General features: G+C 64.2%; 2 protein-coding genes across 6 annotated transcripts in view; one reads left to right on the top strand and one right to left on the bottom strand.

Annotated features, from left to right (window-relative positions):
- The first annotated feature begins 1,017 nt into the window (after nt 1-1,017).
- Nucleotides 1,018-9,221, top strand: SLC26A10 (solute carrier family 26 member 10). Of its 2 annotated transcripts, XM_030554621.1 has the most exons (18): nt 1,018-1,119; nt 2,357-2,467; nt 2,910-3,067; nt 3,709-3,873; nt 4,014-4,166; nt 4,340-4,422; nt 4,564-4,711; nt 4,925-5,038; nt 5,419-5,496; nt 5,848-5,943; nt 6,583-6,689; nt 7,008-7,077; nt 7,380-7,559; nt 7,877-7,931; nt 8,300-8,385; nt 8,488-8,542; nt 8,640-8,746; nt 9,133-9,221. In XM_030554621.1, the coding sequence occupies exons 2-18, from the start codon at nt 2,359-2,361 to the stop codon at nt 9,169-9,171; spliced, it is 1,803 nt and encodes a 600-aa protein (XP_030410481.1). In that variant the 5' UTR covers nt 1,018-1,119; nt 2,357-2,358; the 3' UTR covers nt 9,172-9,221. The 2 variants fall into 2 exon arrangements, with proteins under 2 accessions (XP_030410481.1, XP_030410480.1); XM_030554620.1 differs by lacking the exons at nt 8,488-8,542; nt 9,133-9,221 and having other exon boundaries at nt 1,041-1,119; nt 8,640-8,741.
- The window catches only part of B4GALNT1 (beta-1,4-N-acetyl-galactosaminyltransferase 1), a 22,300-nt gene continuing 12,586 nt past the window's right edge, over nt 9,193-18,906 (bottom strand). For 3 of the 4 annotated variants that reach the window (XM_030554617.1, XM_030554619.1, XM_030554618.1), the window contains 6 exons: nt 18,139-18,319; nt 14,788-14,889; nt 13,991-14,178; nt 13,730-13,870; nt 12,477-12,714; nt 9,195-11,746 (listed from right to left, as the gene is read on the bottom strand). In XM_030554617.1, the coding sequence (XP_030410477.1) occupies nt 11,532-11,746; nt 12,477-12,714; nt 13,730-13,870; nt 13,991-14,178; nt 14,788-14,889; nt 18,139-18,319 (1,065 nt within the window). In that variant the 3' untranslated portion in view covers nt 9,195-11,531. Of the gene's footprint in view, nt 11,747-12,476; nt 12,715-13,729; nt 13,871-13,990; nt 14,179-14,787; nt 14,890-18,138; nt 18,320-18,906 lie in introns of all 4 variants that reach the window. The other variant, XM_030554616.1, reaches the window with a different exon arrangement.

Below are 18,906 nucleotides of genomic sequence, written 5' to 3'. Positions count from 1 at the left end.
GCCCCTTCTCCAGCCAGTGTCCTGCCTTTACGTGTCTCTAGGGATGATGGTGGTGAAGGAGCTGTGGGTCAGAGGGGGGTAGATCGGAGCCCAGGAAGGGGCTGTGAGTCAGAAAGGGGGAGGGGGTTGTGGGTCGGGGGGTAGATGGGAGACGGGGGGGCTGTGGGTCAGATGGGGGGTAGATGGGAGCCAGGGATTGCTGTAGGTTAGATAGGGGGTAGATTGGAGACCAGGAGGGGGCTGTAGGTCAGAGGTGGGGGGGCTCTGTGAATCAGAGGGTGCTTGATTGGACCCCAGGGAGGAGGCTGTGGGTCAGGTGGTGGAGGATAGGTGGGAGCTGTGGGGGGCTGTGTGTCAGAGGGGGGTTAGATTGGAGCTGGGGGAGCTGTAGGTCCGAGGGGGGTTAGATTGGAACCCGGGGGGGAATTGTGGGTCAGAGGTTGGGGGATGGGAACTGTGGGTCAGAGGGGGATGAGATTGGAGCCGGGGGGGGGGCTGTGGGTCAGAGGGGGGTTAGATTGGAGCCCAGGGGGGCTGTGGATCAGAGGATGAGGGGTGGGTGGGAGCTGGGGGGGTGGCTGTGGGTCAGAGGGGGGATAGATTAGAGCCTGGGCCCTGGGGGGGCTGTGGGTCACAGGGTAGGGGGTGGGTGGAAGCTGTGGGGGGCTGTGGGTCAGAGGGGGATGAGATTGGAGCCCGGGGGGGGCTGTGGGTCAGATGTTGGGAGTGAGTGGGGCTGGGAACGATGGGGGGCTGTGGGTCAGAGGAGGCGGGGCCGTCCCAGGGGGCGGGGCTTGGCGGGGTCCCAGCCCGGGTGATAAAAGGGGCTGCGCCCCCCGCCCGCCCGGGCTGCCAGCATGAGCCGCCTGGCACCGGGCCGGGCTCTCACCGAGCAGCGCTTCCAGCAGCTCTACGGGGCGCCCGAGCCCCGGGGCCGCCCGGCGGGGACGCTGCGCCGGCGGGTGGCCCGGGGCTGCCGCTGCTCCGGGGCGGCCGCGCTGCGGCTCCTGCGGCGCCGGCTGCCCATCGCCGCCTGGCTGCCCGGCTACCGGCTGGGGCCCTGGCTGCTGGGGGACGCGCTGGCCGGGCTCACCGTGGGGATCGTGCACATCCCCCAGGGTGAGCAGCTGCCCCGGGCCCCCCGCTCCCCCCATCCCCCCCCCAGTCCCGGCTCCCCCCGCTCTCCTCCAGCCTCGCCCCAGCCGTTCCCCCCTATTCCCCCCAAGTCCCGGCTCCAGCCTCGCCCCAGCCGTTCCCCCCGGCTCTCCCCCAGTCCCGGCTCCCCCCGCTGTCCTCCAGCCTCGCCCCTCCGTTCCCCCCGCTCTCCTCCAGTCCTGGCTCCCCTAGCTCTCCTCCAGCCTCGGCCCCCCGTTTCCCCCGACCCCCCCCCAGTCCTGGCTCTCCTCCAGCTTCGCCCCCCCCGCTCTCTCCCAGTCCCGGCTCACCCTCTTTCTCCAGCCTCATTCCTCCTGACCCCCCAGTGCTGGCTCCCCCCGTTTCCCCCCACTCCCCCTCGGCCCCCTGTTCCCTCTGCAGTCCTGGCGCTCCCTGCTCCCCTCCAGGCTTGCGCCCCCGATCCCCCCAACACCCCCTCTAGTTTTGGCTCACCCCACCCCCCTCCAGCCTCGGCCCCCCTGTTCCCCGCTAACCCCCCCAGTCCTGGCTCCCCCTCCTCCCCCAACCCCCTACTGGGCTCTCCCTGCCCCCCCCCAGCCTCGGTTTCCCCTTGAGCCCCCAGCTCCGGGTGGGGAGGAAATCTCCTCCCCAGCTGTCCCACAGTCCCCTGCCCCGCATCTCTCCGGGGGCTCGGGTGCCCCAAGGCGGGTAGCTACCGGCTCCGCAACGGCCGGTGGAGAGGCGGATCCCAGCTCTGGAGCGATTCTGGCCGGGGTGCCCAGAGGCTGGAGAGCCACTTGCACGGGAGAGACAGCGAGCCGGGACTCCTGGGTTCACTCCTGGGGCAGCGGGGGTCCAGCCGGGACTCCTGGGTTCGATCCCCAGTTCTGCCTCTGACTCACTGTCTTTCCACCCCTCTGGGCCTCAGTTTCCCCCGGGTGTGGGGATAACCAAGCCAGGAGAAGGGCAAGGTTTAGACAGACTCAACCCTGTGGTGTTGACAGGGTCCGGCCTGGCCTCAATGCCACTCTGAAACAGGAGCCCTCTGTTTGGGGGGGCTGCTCTGACCCCCCCCATCTCAGTCTGTATCTCACCCTCTTGCCGAGGTCTCTGGGCGGGGGTGTAGCAGTGTCCCTGAGCTCTCAGTAGGATGATGCCGTTCAGTCCTTAGGAGAACAGGGGGCGGTTATGGTCTCGACCGCCCCCAGCTCACCCCCGTACCCACCTTGGGTCCCCGCAGGCATGGCCTTCGCCCTCCTGGCCTCCGTGGCCCCCGTCTACGGGCTCTACACCTCCTTCTTCCCTGTCATCCTTTACATGCTCTTCGGCACCGGGCGCCACATCTCGACTGGTGAGTGGGCTGCTGATGCCCAGGGCTCAGCTGGGTGAAATGAGCAGGGTGGGATCTGGTTCCTCGGGCATTGCTGGACCAGCAGCGTGTTCCCATGATAGTCCTGGCGCAGGGGGGAGCGGGGTGGAGATCCCCAGAACCAACCAAGGGGCTGAACAGGGCCCCACTCTGATTGGTGCCCTCCCAAAGCTAGGAACATGTGGCTGCCAGCTGTGCCCTCCCCCAGAGTGTTGGGCATGGGGGGTGTCTGTGTGGGGTGGGATGCAGGGGGGCAGAAATCATGGGAGATGGGGCTAGAGACAGTGGGGGGATCTGTGCATGGGGCGGGCACTGGAGGGGCAGAGGTGGGGGAGGGCAGGTGGCACTGTCTGGGCAGGAGGGCAGGCCTCCCAGGGGGCGGCTGGGCAGGGCTCAAGGGCCATGTCTCCCTTCCCCTCCCCAGGCACCTTTGCCGTGGTGAGCCTGATGACGGGCTCCGTGGTGGAGCAGCTGGTGCCCTGGCCCCTGGAGCCCAACGCGACCAGCGCGGAGCTGGCGTGGGTGGAGGAGCGGCGCATTGGCGTGGCTGCCGCCATGGCCTTCCTCGTGGGACTCCTCTTGGTGAGTCTGTGCCTGCCAGGCTGCCAGAACCTGGGGCAGGGACCCTCCCTGGAGATAGTGGGAGTGGTGGAAGGGGGACAGGGCGTGGATGATGAGAGGGGAGTGGGGCAGGGATCCACTGGGGGAGGGGAGTGAGGTGGGGATCCATCGGGGGAGGGAGAGTAGGGATCCATTGGGAGAGGAGTGGGGCAGGGACCCATCATGGGGGAGAGAAGGGAACCTGGGGGAGGGGAGTGAGGTGGGGATCCATCATGGAGGGGAGAGAGGGACCCTGGGTGGATCCATCATGTGGGGAGGAGGGACCCTGTGGGATCCATAGTTGGGGAGAGAAGAGGGCGAGACCCTGGGTTGAGGGCAGGTGGCAGGGATCCACTGAGGGGAGGAAGGACTGCGGGGATCCATCATCAGGGGGCAGAGGAGGGACCCGAGGGGCGGGGAGTGGAGCAGGGATCCATCATGGGGTGTGGGGAGAAGGGACTCTGGGGATCCATTGGGTGGGAGAGGAGGGACCCCGGAGGAAGGGGAGTGGGGCAGGGATCCACTGGGGGAGGAGGGACCCCAGAGGGATCTATTGGGGAGGAGAGGAGGGACCCCGGCACCGTGCCCTGCAGCAGGCACCGCTGATATCCCCTTCCCCCCAGCTGGTGATGTTTGTGGTGCAACTGGGCTTCCTGGCCACCTACCTCTCGGAGCCCATCGTCAAGGCCTTCACCAACGGGGCGGCCCTGCATGTCCTGGTCTCCCAGCTGCCCAGCCTGCTGGGCCTGGCCCTGCCCCGCCACACTGGCTCTTTCACCATCTTCAAGGTGTGTTCGGCCTGGGGAGGTGGGGGGGAGAAGAGCATAGGGTGGTGGTGAGAGAAGGGGGGCAGGGAGGCGGAATGGCAGGGGAAGGGATCTGGGAGCAGGCCCCCCCGGCTGCATAACGTGCCCTGTGCTGCCCCCAGACGCTGGCATCGGTGGCGCAGGCGCTGCCCCGGACTAACGTGGCCGAGCTGCTCATCTCCGCCCTGTGCCTGGCCCTGCTGGTGCCCATCAAGGAGATCAACACGCGCTTTCGGAACAAGCTGCGGACCCCCATTCCAGGGGAGATCGTGGTGGTATGTACCCCTGCCCAGGCCGGATCTGCCCGTCCCGTGCACCAAGTGGTGTGAGGAAGAGCCAGGGGTTGGGAGAGCGGGGGTCTAGCAGAGGTGGGTGACAGGCCACGGGCATGGGAGGGTTGGTGCCACCCTGGGTGGTGTAACCTGCCGGTCCTCTGCCCTTTCGCCAGGTGCTGGCGGCCACCGGCGTCTGCTTTGCCTCCTCCCTGGACACGCGCTACGACGTGCAGATAGTTGGCCACCTGCCAGCTGGGTAAGGAGTCCCCAGGGCCCCCTGCCCACCCCCTCAGTGGCATCCCACGGGGGCAACCTCCAAAGCCGCGTCCTCCGGGGACTGGACCAGCACAGCCCCTCTTGTCCCGCCCGGCCTGGTGACTGCCTCTGTCTCACTCAGATTCCCACAGCCCCGGCTTCCGGCCCTGCAGTCGCTGCCCCAGGTGCTGGGGGACACAGTGGCCGTCGCTTTCGTGGCCTATGCCGTCTCTGTGTCACTGGCCATGATCTACGCCGAGAAGCACAGCTACACCATCAACCCCAACCAGGTGTGTGGCCGCACTCGGGCTGCTGACGGAGGTTGGGGGGCGGCGGGGGGGGTCACAGCCTGGCCTGGCCTGGCCTTTCTATTGCCAGAGGCTGCCCAGGGCCCTGTGCCCAGGATCGCCCCCCCCCCCCAAGCTGGCGTGCCCCAGTGTCTCATCTGGGTTCCCTCCTGGCTGGTCGCCGGAGCCCTGACCTGTCTCCGTCCCCGGCCACAGGAGCTGCTGGCCCATGGTGTGTCCAACCTAGTCTCTTCCCTCTTCGCCTGCTTCCCGAGCTCGGCCACCCTGGCAACCACCAACATCCTGGAGAGTGCGGGGGGACACACACAGGTATGTGGGCACGGGCGGGGGGCGGAGGGGGGCTGCAGACCTGGGGAGAGACAATGTGCACTGGGGGTGGGGCCGTGAGGTGTGTGGAGGGTGAGTTTCTCATGCTCCCTGGCTAGTGGGGTCCCTCCTGCAGCCCTGGCTGGCTCATGTAATGACTTTGCCAGGTCTCAGCTTGGTGGCCAGTTGGCCTGTGTGGCTGGGCACAATCGGAACCCTCTCCTCTGCAGACACCGGGCAGAGGAGGCTGGCACTGAGGCTTCGAGTGGGGCATGAAGGGTGGGGGGCTTCCTCTGTGCTGCCCTGCATCCCCCCGCAGGACCCAGCGCTGGCCTCACCGCCCGGACAGAGCCTGCCCGCTAACCCGCCCTCCTCATCTGCAGCTCACTGGCTTCTTCTCCGGCACGGTGGTGCTCATGGTTCTCATGTGGCTCGGACCCCTCTTCCGCTACCTGCCCAAGGTGAGGCTGGGGGTGTGCGTGTAACCTGGGGGAGGGCTGGTGCCCACCCTCCTCATCCCTTGAGAGTGCCAGGCCCAATGCCCCCTCCCCATTAGGCACCTACTTCCCTTGTGTGCTGGTGGGGTTTGCCCTCGGCCGGGGGATCCAGCCTGGGTTGGGTGGGGGCTGCTGGATGTTGTCAGTCACCCCACTTCCTCCTACCAAATGGCAGCCCCCCACCCCAGTGACTAGCTGGCTCTTCCCAGGATGGCTGGAGTGGGGTGGGGGGGAAGAGCTCCCTCCCTTGGCACCAGCTAGCACAGGGCAGGGGCTGGCACCTCGCTGCTCACACCCCTTCTCCCACCCCCCCAGGCTGTCCTGGCCTGTATCAATGTCACCAGCCTGCGCCAGATGGTCCTGCAGTTCTGGGACCTGCCCGAGCTCTGGAGGATCAGCCGGATTGACTTCGTAAGCAGCTGCGCCTCCCCCGACTCACCTGTCCCTGGGCGGGGCAGGCCCTGGGTTTGGTGCCGGAGCCAGGCATGCCGCTGCCCCAGGGTACAGGGTGGGCACTGCCAGCTGGCCCAGCCCTCCGAGAGCTGTTCCGGGCCTGCCCCACCCACTGAAATCGGCCAGAGCAGCAGACTGGGGCCCAGTATGTGCCAACTCCCCCCAGAGGCAGAGTTCTCCGGCCCCTGGGGCACCAGCCACGATGGACCCACAGCGTGATCAGGGCCGTACTCCTTGGTTACTAGCATTAGGGGGTTTTTGGTGACCTGTAGATGCCCCATTGTGCCAGGGCAGTGCCTGGCACAGAGCGAGACTGTCCCCGAACTCCCAGTTGAACTAGATGAGGGGTTGGCAGCACGGAGAGGGCAGAGGCTGCAGCACAGCAGGGCTGTGGGCCTAATACCTGGCTCTCCAAGTCCCCACTGGGTGCCCTACCCACTAGACCATGCTCCTCCAGAGACTTAGGGTAGATTCTCCCCTGGTGTAACCTCACTGGGTCCTGTATGTGTGACCAGCGAGTGCATGAGCCCCAGGAGGACCAGTTGGCTGGACGCCCCCCTTCCCCGTCTCACCTCTGACCCCGCACTCTCATTCCAGGCTGTCTGGGTGGTCACCTGGCTGGCCGTGGTGGTGCTGAATGTGGACGTGGGCCTGGCCGTGGGGGTCGTGTTCTCCATGATGACTATCATCTGCCGCACACAGAGGTACCGGAGCGCCAGGTGCCCGGCCCTTCCCCACGGCTGGGCTCGCTTCCTGGGAACCTGCAGAGCCAGGGAGCTGCATCCAGCTCTGGCATGGGCTGGGGGGTAGCTCTCTCTGCCCCCTGCTCCAGGCACAAGCCCCCCAAGGAGCCGGCCGGCCATGGCTGCTTGAAGATCTGGTTATCAGAGGAGGAGGAAGACAGGACCAGGGTTCCGAGGCAGGAATCTGCCTTCCCAGCTGCTGTCCGTCTCTGGCCAGTGCCAGCCTGGCCTTGGCACGGCCAGACAGCTCCCTGCCTAATGCACCTTCCTCTCCCACAGGGCCGAGTGTATGACGCTGGGCAAAGCGGCCAACACGGAAATCTACCGGCCTCTCCAACGCCACAGCAAGGTACAGGTGCTGCAGGGCCTGGCTGCAACCTGGGGCAGGCTGGTTGAGAGTGCTGGGGAGTTGGGTACATTGGGAAGGATGTGGGGGGAGGCTTGCCCTGGGCTCCATTCGGATAGCACCCAGACTGGCCTGGGTACGGGGGTGTCCGTGTCCTGAGAGGCAGGGCTGATCTCTCAGCCCTCTTCCCCACCCCCATGGGGCAATTCAGCATCCAAACCCCCCTCTCTGTTTGGGGAGGGCAGACAGACACCCATGGGCAGGGCCTGCCCCCCAGGCTGCAGCCAGCACTCTGTCCCCCCCAGTGTTTTGAGATCCCCGGCGTGAAGATCATGGCTTACCACGCCCCCATCTACTACGGCAACCGCGACTTCTTCCGTGAGGCGCTGAGCCAGCTGCTGGGTTTGAGCCGGCCGAAGGGCAGCCGGGGGGAGAAGGCGCCACGGGCTGTGGAGAGTGGGGCCAAAATGAGCATCAGCACTGTGGTAAGAGAGCCAGTGGAGATCTGGGGGGCTGCAGGGGCCCCAGGATCCTGGGTGAGGGGCTGCTTTCCCAGGGGTTCCCCGCCCCCCAGCAGAACCCAGCCGCCAGCATGTCTCTGGAGATGCCCAGCCCTGGTCTAGCAGCAACTTCTCCCCGCCACCCTGCCCTCTCCACCGGGGGTGTCTTGCCCTCTCCACTGGGGGTGGGACTTGGCTTTGGGCTGGAGGTGGCAGGGGGTATCAGGGGCGGAATCCAGGCAGGCCCTGGGCAGGGTTTTGGGTGACCACAAAGGTGGCATTAACTGGCTTGTTTCCCTCAGGAAAACTGTGTCCCCAGCTCTGTGCCGGATGGGGAAGCCAGGTGCCCCAGCTCAGGTACACAGGGCCCACCACAGCTCCCATTCTCTGGTTTGGGGTGGATGGGTGCGCTGGTATAGGAGGGGGCCAGCATCTTGTCACAGGTCCCAGCAGCCCAGGTGGCACGCAGTGGTCCCCTTGTGGGCTGGGAGGGGGGGCTGTGAAGGTGGATCCTCGGGGGGGGGGTTTCTCAGAAGGGTGGCAGCCCTGAGTCTCCGAGCCCCCGCCCCTCTGTAGGGAGGGGTCTCCCTGGCACTGTGCTCTGTGGTGTGGGGGCCCATTTGGCTGGGATCATGGGGCCCAGATCCTGTGGGTGTCTCCACAGAGCCACCCCATCCTCAGGCTGGGGGTCCATGCAATCGCCCCCTCCTCTCTTTCCCGGGCAGGTGCCACTGGCAGTATCCAGGCCGCCATCCTCGACTGCAGTGGGATTGTCTTCGTGGACTCCGCCGGGGCCCGGCTGCTCATTCAGGTACCTGGGGCGGGGTGGCCCTGATGGCAGGTGGGAGGCGGGGCTGGGATGTGGCTCTGCCCACTCCTAGAGATGCCAGCCTGGGCTCTCCTTGCCTTGCAGATGTGCATGGCGTGCCAGAAGGCTGGCATCTGCATGAACCTGGCAGCATGTAATGGTGAGTTGGGGGGTGTCCCTCTGCTCCTCTCCCAGTCCCCCAGCGCTCCGCTGGGGGTGGTAGGCTGAGCCGCGTCTTCTCCCTTCACTTGCTGCAGGTGAGGTCCTGGAGACGCTGACCAGCAGCGGCCTGGGGCAGCACCTCTCCCCACAGCAGGTGTTTGTGACGGTCCAGGATGCCCTTGCCTACATCACGCAAACCACGGTGAGGGGGCTGGCGCAGGGGTTCCCCTCTAGGGGGTGCCAGTTCTAATCTGGCTCTAGGGCCAGTGGGGGTCTGCCCCCTCTGGGGACACTGGCTCTGATCCAGCCCCAGGGTGGGGGAAACTGGACTGGCCAGAGGGCTGGGAGTGGGACATGGGGGTGGCTTTCCCCATCCATCTCGGATAGAGCCCAGCAGGAACTGACATCTCCAGTTTGTGTGTAATGAGTGGGGTGTGGGGACAGTGCAGTGCCCCTAAGGAGCGGGGGAAGAGCTGGGCTCCATCCACCCCGTTCCTGTAGGCCAGCTGGCTTTGGCAGGGGGGCTGGGGGCAGAATGTGACTCGTGCTCAGGATTCACGCTGCTCTTTCCCCCCCCTCTCCCCCCAGGAAAAGGTGGCTGAGAAGAATCCGCCAATCTGGGTGTAGGAGCCCTGCCACGGGACTGTGGGCACTGCCCGGCCTGTAGGGCCCCTGGGACCAGCCTGGCTCTTGTGCCGTAAAAGCAGGTTGATTGCCAGGTGCTGTGAATTCCTGCTCTGCCCACAGGGCTCCCCGGGACCCGGGGGCCAAGGAGTTGTTTGCAGACCACAGAGCCGGGATGGGGCAGTTGCCTGCTCCCAGGATGGATGGAGCCTCCTGCCCCAGGTCTCCAGGGCAGACTGACCTACAGCAAGTGGATCCAGGCAGGGGGGCAGCAGCAGCGCAGGGCAGAGGGACTTGGCTGGCTGCATGCAGGCAGGGCTGGTGCTGGCCGGGAAGAAGAGGGGGGCAGTCTGGGTGCCAGTGGAGGCAGTGGCCCCCAAAGGATGCTGGGTTCCTTCCTTTCCCAAGACAGTTCTGGGGGCTGGCCCTTTGCAGCTGGGAAGAGCACGCTGTGGGGCACTGGCATTCTGGGTGGGTGGGGCTCTGTGCCTCATCCCTCCTCCCTCCCCAGCGCCAGGGCAAAGAAAGATTCACCACCCCTGCTGCGAGGTGATGGGGCCAGGACAGGAGCTGGAATTTAACCTCCCTCAACAGAGACTCACAGACAGGGTTTAAACCACAGAAAAGAACCAAAATCCCTTATTTTATTATCATCCCCCAATTGTCTGTGCTTGGGGGGGGCTTTGGCTGCTGGTGTCACAGGCTGGCATGGCCTTAGGGCAGGTGCTCCTGGCCACTTCATGCAGGGAAGGGACAGTAGGGACTGTGCTTTGGCACATAGGGGCCTCTCCCTGCCTTTGGGGGGGCCCCTGCATCCAGCCCTCCCACCCTCTGCCGGAGAGGGTTGAGAGGGGGTCCAGGGAATTATTTTCCCCACACACACTGTGGCTGGCTGCTGGCCCTGGCCCCCAGCACCAGCTCTGCAGGCTGCATCTGTCCCCTCAGCCTGTGACTCCTGCTCCCCTCCCATAACATGCCCCAGCCCCAGGCTGGCATCACACTATCATCCTGCTAGCAAGGGGCTGGTGCCAAACTGCCCTTGAACCCCGGCTCTGGGCTGCTGGAGAGGCACCCTGCAGAGCTGGGCCACTGGCGGGGGACATGGTGGGGTTTGTGCCTGCGGGGGGTGCCCCAATGGGCTGGTCCCTCTGATGTCACTGCCCCAATGGGTCGGAGCCCAACGTTTTAAAAAAAAGTACAGTTTTTTCTCTGGTTCGGCTAAAACACAACGGTAGGAAGCAGGACGGGGGGGGGGCTCAGAACAAAGGGGGCGGGGCTTGGAGAACCTTTAGGGTAAAGAATTTTTTTTAAATAAAAACATCTTTTTTTTCCTTAAAACCTCACCTCTCTGTCACCTGTAGAAAATGGCAGCTGGGGATGGCAACTCAAGCAGCCCCTCTGCCAGCCTTGGGGCTCCTGTGGGTGCAGGCTGGCAGTGCCCGGCTCCTCACTCGCTCACATTAAATGCACACACGACACAAACTGTCCCAGCGTCCTGCCTCCAGTTCCCGCAGAGACCAGCCAGCTCCTGCCCCCCCCCCCCACCGCTATCCTGGATTAGAAGCCAGAATCCTCTGTTCATCCAATGCTGTACCTGTGGGGCCTTCTGTGAGCAGTGTGGGGCTGGGGCCAGCTGGCGTGGGGGGCAAAGATGAGGTCGGCCCTTCGCCTTGTGCCCATGCTCTTGGATTCTGCGTAGTCTCCCCAGGCTCCAAAAGAGACCTCAGCCTCGGACCGGCACTTGGAATAACTAGCCCCCTCCCCGGCCATGCCCGCCCCCTAGCCATGGGCGTCAGCCTTTCCCCTTGCTCGAGGGGCCGTCCCCCGACACCCATTGCAGTCTTTGGCACTTGAAGTTGGAAATCTCCCAGGGACGGCAATGGGGGTGGACTGGGGCTATAACCACTTGGCACAAAATAAAATGGGGCCCTGGTGCTTGTCCTGGGGCAGCTGGGAGGGGCAGGGACTGTGCTGGTTCTCTTCTGGGAGGGGGCGCTGGAGAAATCTGGCCGTGAACGGGGGCAGGTCTGTCCAGTAGAAAACAGCATCTCCTGGAGAAAGTGGGGGCTCGGCCACCGGGGTGCTGGGAGGTTTTCCCAGGCAATCCAGGGAATTTCCCAGTATCCCACTGTGCATCTGTGGATTCCTCTAGGGCCTGCTGGGAAAGTGGGGGAGCCTCCCCCCCCCCATGGAGACAACAGGGCGTAGGGATGGCACTGGGGCTGGAGGCACGGGAGAGCTGGGGTAGCAGGGGTCAGCTCCCTGGCCTGGTACAAGGATAAAAAGCCCCAGCTCCATGGGGGAGGGGCGGCTCTCCCTGGGGTCCGGCTCACTGGCAGGGCGAGGCTGGTAGCCCGGTGTGGCTAGTTGCTTGTCATACACTTGAAGTGGTTTTTGAAGTAGAAGAGGCCGTGTTTGACGCTGACGCTGCTGTCGCCCGAGGTGGGGTAGCGGAACTTGGCGTACTGCTTCTCGCTCTCCGACTTCTGCCAGGGCAGCTTGAGCTTGGAGGCGTGATCCACCACCACATCGGCACACGAGCCCACGTGCAGCACGCCCAGCCCGTCGATGAAGAACTCTGCCGGGGAGAGGGCATGGGGGTCAGCGCAGGAGGGGCCGGGTCAGCCGGCCATGCAATGCATGACGGGGGGTGGGTGCGGGGGGCTGTGGGCAACGGGATTGAACCTGCATCCCAGATCCTGGGTCTTCCCAGTATCTGACCCCTCAGACCACCCGGTGTCCCCTCCCACTGATCCCCTCCCCATATGGATGCACTGGGGGGGATGGGATGCCCAAGGGCTCCTGGGCACCGGGCGCTGCCGCCCCTTGGGATTTTGGGAACCAGGCCCCAGAGGCAGGAACTGCCATGAAGTGTCTCGTTCCCCGGGTCCTAGCAAAAGTGGTGACTTCTGTTTGGCACGTCGGCCCTCCAGGTGGCACCGGCCTGCCTGGCTAACCGCCATGCGGTAACGACAGCCTGCAGCCCTACTGCCTTGGTTGGCCAGGGACCCCCATGTGACTGCAATGGAGCCCCATGTTAGCACCCTCATGCCACAGAGAGGGAAACTGAGGCAGGGGGAGGTGATCAATGCCACAGTGAGATAATGTCAGAACTGGGGATAGAACCTAGGAGTCCTAGTTCTCCCCCCCCCCGCGCTGTAACCACTAGACCCCACTCCCCTCCCAGAACTGGGGATAGAACTTAGGTGTCCTGGCTCCCAGTCCCCGCCCCTCCTGCTTAAACCACTAGGCAGGTGCTACTGTGGTGTGGTCCAACCCTGTCATGAGCGCCGCCCCCCTGCACTCACCGAGGTGGGCGACGCGGCTGAGCCGGGGGTCAAACCCCACCTCCAGCACCTTGGCCGTGCGGGCCAGGAAGAAGTTGACGACGCCGTCGGTGACCACGCAGCCGGGGAAGCCCTCGAGGAGGTGGTGGTAGCCCTGGCGTGTCTGCAGGCAGTCACCCTCCTCGCCCCCCATCTGCACGCTGATCTTCTGCTGGTAGGTGGTGGTGACCCCCGTGATCTCCCGCACTCCGCCCCCCACCTGCCAGACACGCCGACGTGAGCAGGGGGACAGATGGGCTGCTGGGGGCAGCATGTGCGGCTCTGCACCAGCTCCCCTCTTCCTCTGGGGGCCCTGGTCCAGCTCCCCCTCCCCTGGCTCACCATCCCCTGGGGACTCTGGGCAAACCACCCCCTCCCCTGGGGGCCCTGGGCCAGCGTCCCCTTCCCCTGGGCCAGCACTCCCTTCCCCTGGGCCAAACCCCTCCTCCCCTGGGGGCCCTGGACTAGCGTTGCCTTCCCCTGGGCCAAACCTCCCTTCCCTGGGGACCCTGGGACACCTCCCCCGCTCCCCTGAGGGCCCTGGGCAAGCTCCCCCCTCCCCTGGGTCTCCACCCCCTCCCTGGGGGCTCTGCACCAGCTCTACCCTCCCCTGGGGGCGGTGTTCAGGGAGCTCTGACACCTTCTTTCCTGTGACCCATCCTGCCCCACTGCCCCCTGGGGCGAGGACTCGGGTGCCCCCAATGCACTGGGGCGGGAGCCGCCTGGTGCAGGGGATAAGGACTTGGGGGTTCCCATCCAGCAGGGACAGCTCCTGCGACTCCCACCATGTTGTGTCCCACAGTGGCTACTAGGGGGCTCCCCTGCCCTCCCCATGGCTCCATGCTGAGCTGTGGGGGTGGGGGAGCGGCAGAGGGGGGCAGGGGAGGAATGGAATCCCACTCTCAGGACCCCCCCACACCCAGGTGTGGCCGAACTCCCCCCAACATCCCCAGCCAGGCATGATCTGGGGGAGGGAGAGCTCTGTGGTTTGAGCGTTGGCCTGCTAAACCCCAGGGTTGTGAGTTCAACCCTTGAGGGGCCATTTCAGGATTGGGGGCAAAAATCTGTCTGGGGATTGGTCCTGTTTTGAGCAGGGGGTTGGACTAGATACCTCCTGAGATCCCTTCCAACCCTGATAATCTATGATTCATAACTGGACACCCTGCAATTCCCCCCTGTCACAAAGCATGGCCTGCCCCCCACAGTCCCCCCACCCCAGGCGCAGCCCCACTCACCAGGTCCAGGCTGGTTTTCTCCAGCACGTCCACCAGCTTCTCCACCCTGGTGCGGGGCGTGAAGATGAAGTCATCGTCCACCCACAGCACGTACTTGGTGGTGACCTGGGAAATGGCCAGATTGCGCCCCGCGAACCAGCCCTGGGTGTGGGGGGAGGAAGTGGGGGACATGTCAGTGCCTGGCCCGGCCACCTGAGCCCCACCCCCTCCCAGACCCTGAACCCCAAGATCTCCGCGCCTGTGTCTCCACAAACTCCACACCTTGCCAAAGGGCATGAAGTACTGCTCTATGTGGGGCCCCCCCACGGGCTCGGGGTGCTGGCTGTCGTCCGCGATGATGATGGTCACCGTGGGGTAGAAGCGACGGATGCTGGCGATCAGCGCCCGCAGCTTGTCGTACCGAAGGAAGGTCTTGGTCGCGATGGTGACCAGGGCGCTGATGTTGTAATCTGTTGGGGTGGGGGGGCAAGAGGTTTGCGGGGAAGGGGAGCAGCACCCCAGAGCCCAGGGAGGGGGGACCCACCTTGGGAGGACAAGCTTCCCCCGCAATTCCAGCCTCAGAAAGATGTTGCTGGGCACCGTCTGCTCCAGCCACTAGAGAGGGGAAGAGGCTGAGACAGGATTCAGGGGACCCTGGGTTGGGGGGAGGGAGGCAGCAGGAGGCTTCAGGGGACCCCTGTCATGCAGGGAGGTGGAGGCAGGATTCAGGGGGACCCTGGGTTGGAGGAGAGGCTATGGCAGGATTCAGGGGACCCTGGTCATGCGAGGAGGTGCAGGCAGGATTCAGAGGGATGGTGGGTGGGAGGAGCAGGCAGGATTTTGGGGGACTCTGGGTCAGGGGGAGGGAGCAGTGGCAGGATTCAGGGGACCCCGGTTGTTTGGGGAGGTGGTGGCAGGATTCAGGGGGACCCTAGGTTGTGGGGGACAGTGGGGGCAGCCTTGACCCCGAATACCATGGGCTGAAAGCCGCTCCACGGCAGAAGCCTGTAGGTCACCCAGCACAAGCCCCCCCCAACACCCCAATCCTCGCTGGGCCCTGGCACCCGCCTGGCACTCACCTCCGCCGTCGCCTGGGGTGCCCGGGTTATAGAGCTTGGGTGTGGGCGCATGGCGGATTCGGATGGTGAAAGATGCCTGGTGCCCATCGGTGGCAAACTGCACTGGAAAACAAAGGGGGAGATGGGCACTAGGAGGGGGAGGGGTCAGTGCAGAGGAAGTTCTGGGGTACAGGAGCCCCCCCCCGGCAGCAGGGGTCCCCCAGGGGCCCCGTATCCCTTGGATTCCATGGAACCCCCTGGATTCTCTCCTCTCTCCCGCAGCCCAGGGAGGGGGCCACCTCGACACAGGCCCCTTTGTGCTCCCCGCCCACAGCTCAGCCAGCCTTGTCCCTGGCCACCCCCCTGCCACTGGCCCAGGGACGGGAGGAGACAGGCCAGCCTCATTGTCCAGCCACTCTCTGCGGTCTGGGGGCTGGGAATCTTCCCCTCCCCACAACAGCCCTGGGTGCAGCTGTCCACTCTTTACGGTGCCCCAGGTTGGCTTCTCCCACCCGGTATTTTGCAGATCTACCCATGCCAGGGCTGCCTGATGGCACCGGATACTGCCCTCTCCTCTGGCCTCCCCTATGTCCTGAGGCCCTCGCCCCCTGCTCTGGAGCCTAGCACATGAGTGACAGCAGCCCTCACCAGGGATAATGGTGTGACCCAACAGGCTCCAGTCAGAGGCTGCTGGGACGGGAAAGAGCCTTGGCCCTATATTCGTCAGACCCAGCTCAGGTCAAAGGGGCAGACTTTAGGAGTGATGCCCCAGAGAAGGGAGTGCTGAAGACAGCACCAGCCTGTTGCCCCAGAGAAAGGAGTGCTGAAGACAGCACCAGCCTGTTACCACCCACCCCTTGGAAAAGCAGATTTGGCAAGGGGATGACAAAGAGGGAATTTTCTGCAATGTTCGGATGAGGCCTCTGTGTGCCTCAGTTTCCCTCTGGACTTTGCCTTGCTACCCAGGGATGCAAATGGCTTCCAAAGCTGCTCTCGGGGCAGAGCAGGAAACATGGGGGGGGGGGCATCAGGAGACAGCCTGGGGTGGGACGAGCGGGTCATTAAAGGACTGCCTGAAACCGCCCCAGATCGAGCGGGGGGAGCTGCAGGATCCAGACAATAGCAGCTCCCCCATTGGCTGGCAGAGAGAGCCCAGGTGGCGGAGCCTGAAGGGCATCCCAGGGCAGCCTGGGATTTGTGCGTGCGCAGGGACACGGGGCCAAGTGGGAGGGCTGGAGCCCAGAGGCTCTGTCTCGGAGGCGTTGCGCCCGACCCTGCGGGACAACTGGGTCCCTCTGGGAGTCCGGCCTCCTGCAGGGGCTGCGTAGCAGCTGGCGTGGAGCCCACATCCCAGGGACAGGAAGCGGGGGCGCAGCTTCCTCAGAGCAACCTTGGACTGTCCAGAGAGGAAAAGGGGAAGGGGGCTAAACGGGAGGGTGGGAATATAAACACTGATGGGTGAGGGGTGGGGGTCTTTTAAAAACTGCTCCATTCTGTGGCTGCCCCCCAATTTCTGTGGCTGCATCACCCTAACCGACCGGGCAATACTCTGGAATAGTGCCCCACCGTGTAGTGCCCTTGGAGCAGGGTGATCACCCCGCTCCAGCCCTGGAAAGGGCTGCAGCAGGGTAAGAGGGATTAGGAATGGCTGGGGGAGCGGAGTGGGTAGCTGACCGCAGCTGTGGCTGGCTGAATGCGGGCCCAGCCTGCCCTTATAAGAGGGCTGGGGTGAGAAGCCAAGAAACAGTCTCTCTAGATGTTGAGAGGGAAGGGTCTGGCTGCTGGGCACTGAGCTGGGTACCTAGAGTGGAGCAGGGCAGGGAAAGGCCAGAGGAGCTGGGGAGCTCCGGCCTGGAAACCCCCCAGGCTGCAGGCCTTGTTAAGGCCAACAAGGGTACTGGGGTTGCAGAGGGGCAGCCCAGGGGCCTTGCCAGTGATGAGTGGCTGACACTGCAGCCTGCCCCAGGACGTGGGGCTAGACGGTGACAGGCAGTAGCCCACGACTGAGGTGAGGTGGGGATAGGGGGTTGGGAGACTGCGGGGTACAGCAGGGGGCAGGACCCTGAGAGAAGGGGCACTGGAGTCTGGGGACACCAGGGCCAGCGGCAAGTGAGACACTGGCCTGTAGAGGGCACTCCTGAGTGGACAACTAATTCCCAGGATGACCAGCAGGAGGCGCTGCAGCAGTGAGTCATTGCCCCGTTACAGCCCTGTACTGATCCTGCCCACTCCATGAATTATAGACTCCTAGACTAGCAGGGTTGGAAGGGACCTCAGGAGGTATCTAGTCCAACCCCCTGCTCAAAGCAGGACCAACCCCAACTAACCATTCCAGCCAGGGCTTTGCCAAGCTGGGCCTTAAAAACCTCTAAGGAAGGAGATTCCACCACCTCCCTCGGTAACCCATTCCAGTGCTTCACCACCTTCCTAGTGAAATAGTGTTTCCTAATATCCAACCTAGACCTGCCCCACTGCAACTTGAGACCATTGCTTCTTGTTCTGTCAGCTGCCACCCCTGAGAACAGCCAAGCTCCATCCTCTTTGGAGCCCTCTTTCATATCCCCCCTCACACTTCTCTTCTGCAGACTAAACAATCCCAGTTCCCTCAGCTTCTCCTCGTAAATCATGTGCTCCAGCCCCCGATCATTTTCGTTGCCCTCCGCTGGACTCTGCAATTTGTTCACATCCCTTCTGTAGTTGGGGGCCCAAAACTGGACACGATACTCCAGGTGTGGCCTCTCCAGTGCTGAATAGAGGGGAATAATCACGTCCCTCGATCTGCTGGCAACGTTCCTACTAATACAGCCCAATATGCTATTGGCCTACTTGGCAACGAGGGCCCACGGCTGACTCCTATCCAGCTTCTCCTCCAGTGTAACCCCCAGGGCCTTTTCTGCAGAACTGCTGCCTAGCCATGCGATCCCTAGTCTGTAACAGTGAATGGGATTCTTCCATCCAAAGTGCAGGACTCTGCAGTTGTCCTTGTTGAACCTCATGAGGTTTCTTTTGGCCCAATCATCCAATTTGTCTAGGTCCCTCTGGACGCTATCCCTGCCCTCCAGCGTATCTACCTCTCCCCACAGCTTAGTGTCATCCGCAAACTTGCTGAAGGGGGAGGTGACTGACTGGCCCTCCCTTCCCTGCCCGGCACTCTGCGCCCTCCATGCCTGATTGACCGCCTGGGATGGACCCGCCTCTCCTGGTGCCATGTCCTCCTGAGGCAAGGGGGGCACACAGGGTCACATGCCCTATATTGGAATGTTCTGTCGGGGTCTGTGTCCTGTTGCAGGATGCTCCCCACCCATGCGCTGCCCCTTGCCCTGCCCCAGGCCAGTTGTCAGATTCCGCCCCCCCACGGCACCGGGTGCCCACCTGTGTCTGCGGTGTTGGGGTGGAAAAGCGTGTTGGTGTAGGTGACGAACTGCAGCTGGCGGTTGAGGTTGTCCAGCTGGGTGGCCAATAGCGAGAGACGCGTCTCCCCCTCGCCCTGCGCCTTCACCCCCTCCACCATCGCCGCCACGTCGAAGGTGCCCAGGGTGGCTATCAGGGTCACCTAGGGAGGGGGGAAGAGAGAGGCAGGGTTAGCGCTTGGGGCTAGGTGTGGCAAGGGGGCAGCTCGTGGCAAAGGGCACTGCCCGTGGCTTGGCGATGGGTGCTAGGCTGGCACTGCATGAGGAGGGGCGTGTGACGGCTGGAAACGGGACGGGGCGGGGCAGGGCAGGGGCTGTGCTGATGAAGCAGCAAGGCAGCGGCCACCCTTGCATGCTGCATCTTCACCCCGCCACCAGTCCTGCACATCCACCCCCAGCGTCAGCCACTGGACCCCCCCCCCACTCACCACTGGTGGGCGGGCGGCTGGTGAGTAGGGACCCGGCCACCAGGAGGACTCACCAGTACTGATGGGGTCGGGGAGACAGAAAATATGGGACAATTTGCCCATTTTTAAGAAAAAGTCGGGACAGCTGCAGGGGGGGCTTAAATATGAGACTGTCCCTTTAGAAATGGGACGTCTGGTCACCCTGGGCGTGTGGAAAGTGCCCATGCTGGCCCTGTGCAATGGGCCATGACCCTCGGGGCCCGCAGTGATGCTGTCCCCATGAGAACAGATGCCAAGCATGCCCCCTGGAATAAACTTTTCAG

Source organism: Gopherus evgoodei, chromosome 3 (genome assembly GCF_007399415.2).
Source record: "Gopherus evgoodei ecotype Sinaloan lineage chromosome 3, rGopEvg1_v1.p, whole genome shotgun sequence".
In the NCBI taxonomy this organism is placed as follows: Eukaryota; Metazoa; Chordata; order Testudines; family Testudinidae; genus Gopherus; species Gopherus evgoodei.
Note: the sequence above shows the minus strand (reverse complement) of the source record. Positions and strands in the feature narration are given on the sequence as shown.

What these genes read in the sequence shown, in the direction of transcription:
- SLC26A10 (XM_030554621.1), top strand. Translation starts at nt 2,359, where the DNA reads ATGGCCTTCGCCCTCCTGGCCTCCGTGGCCCCCGTCTACGGGCTCTAC. An exon ending in AGCCAGGTGCCCCAGCTCAG is followed by an intron (nt 7,932 to 8,299) that starts GTACACAGGGCC and finishes TTTCCCGGGCAG; the next exon opens with GTGCCACTGGCAGTATCCAG. An exon ending in GAACCTGGCAGCATGTAATG is followed by an intron (nt 8,543 to 8,639) that starts GTGAGTTGGGGG and finishes CACTTGCTGCAG; the next exon opens with GTGAGGTCCTGGAGACGCTG.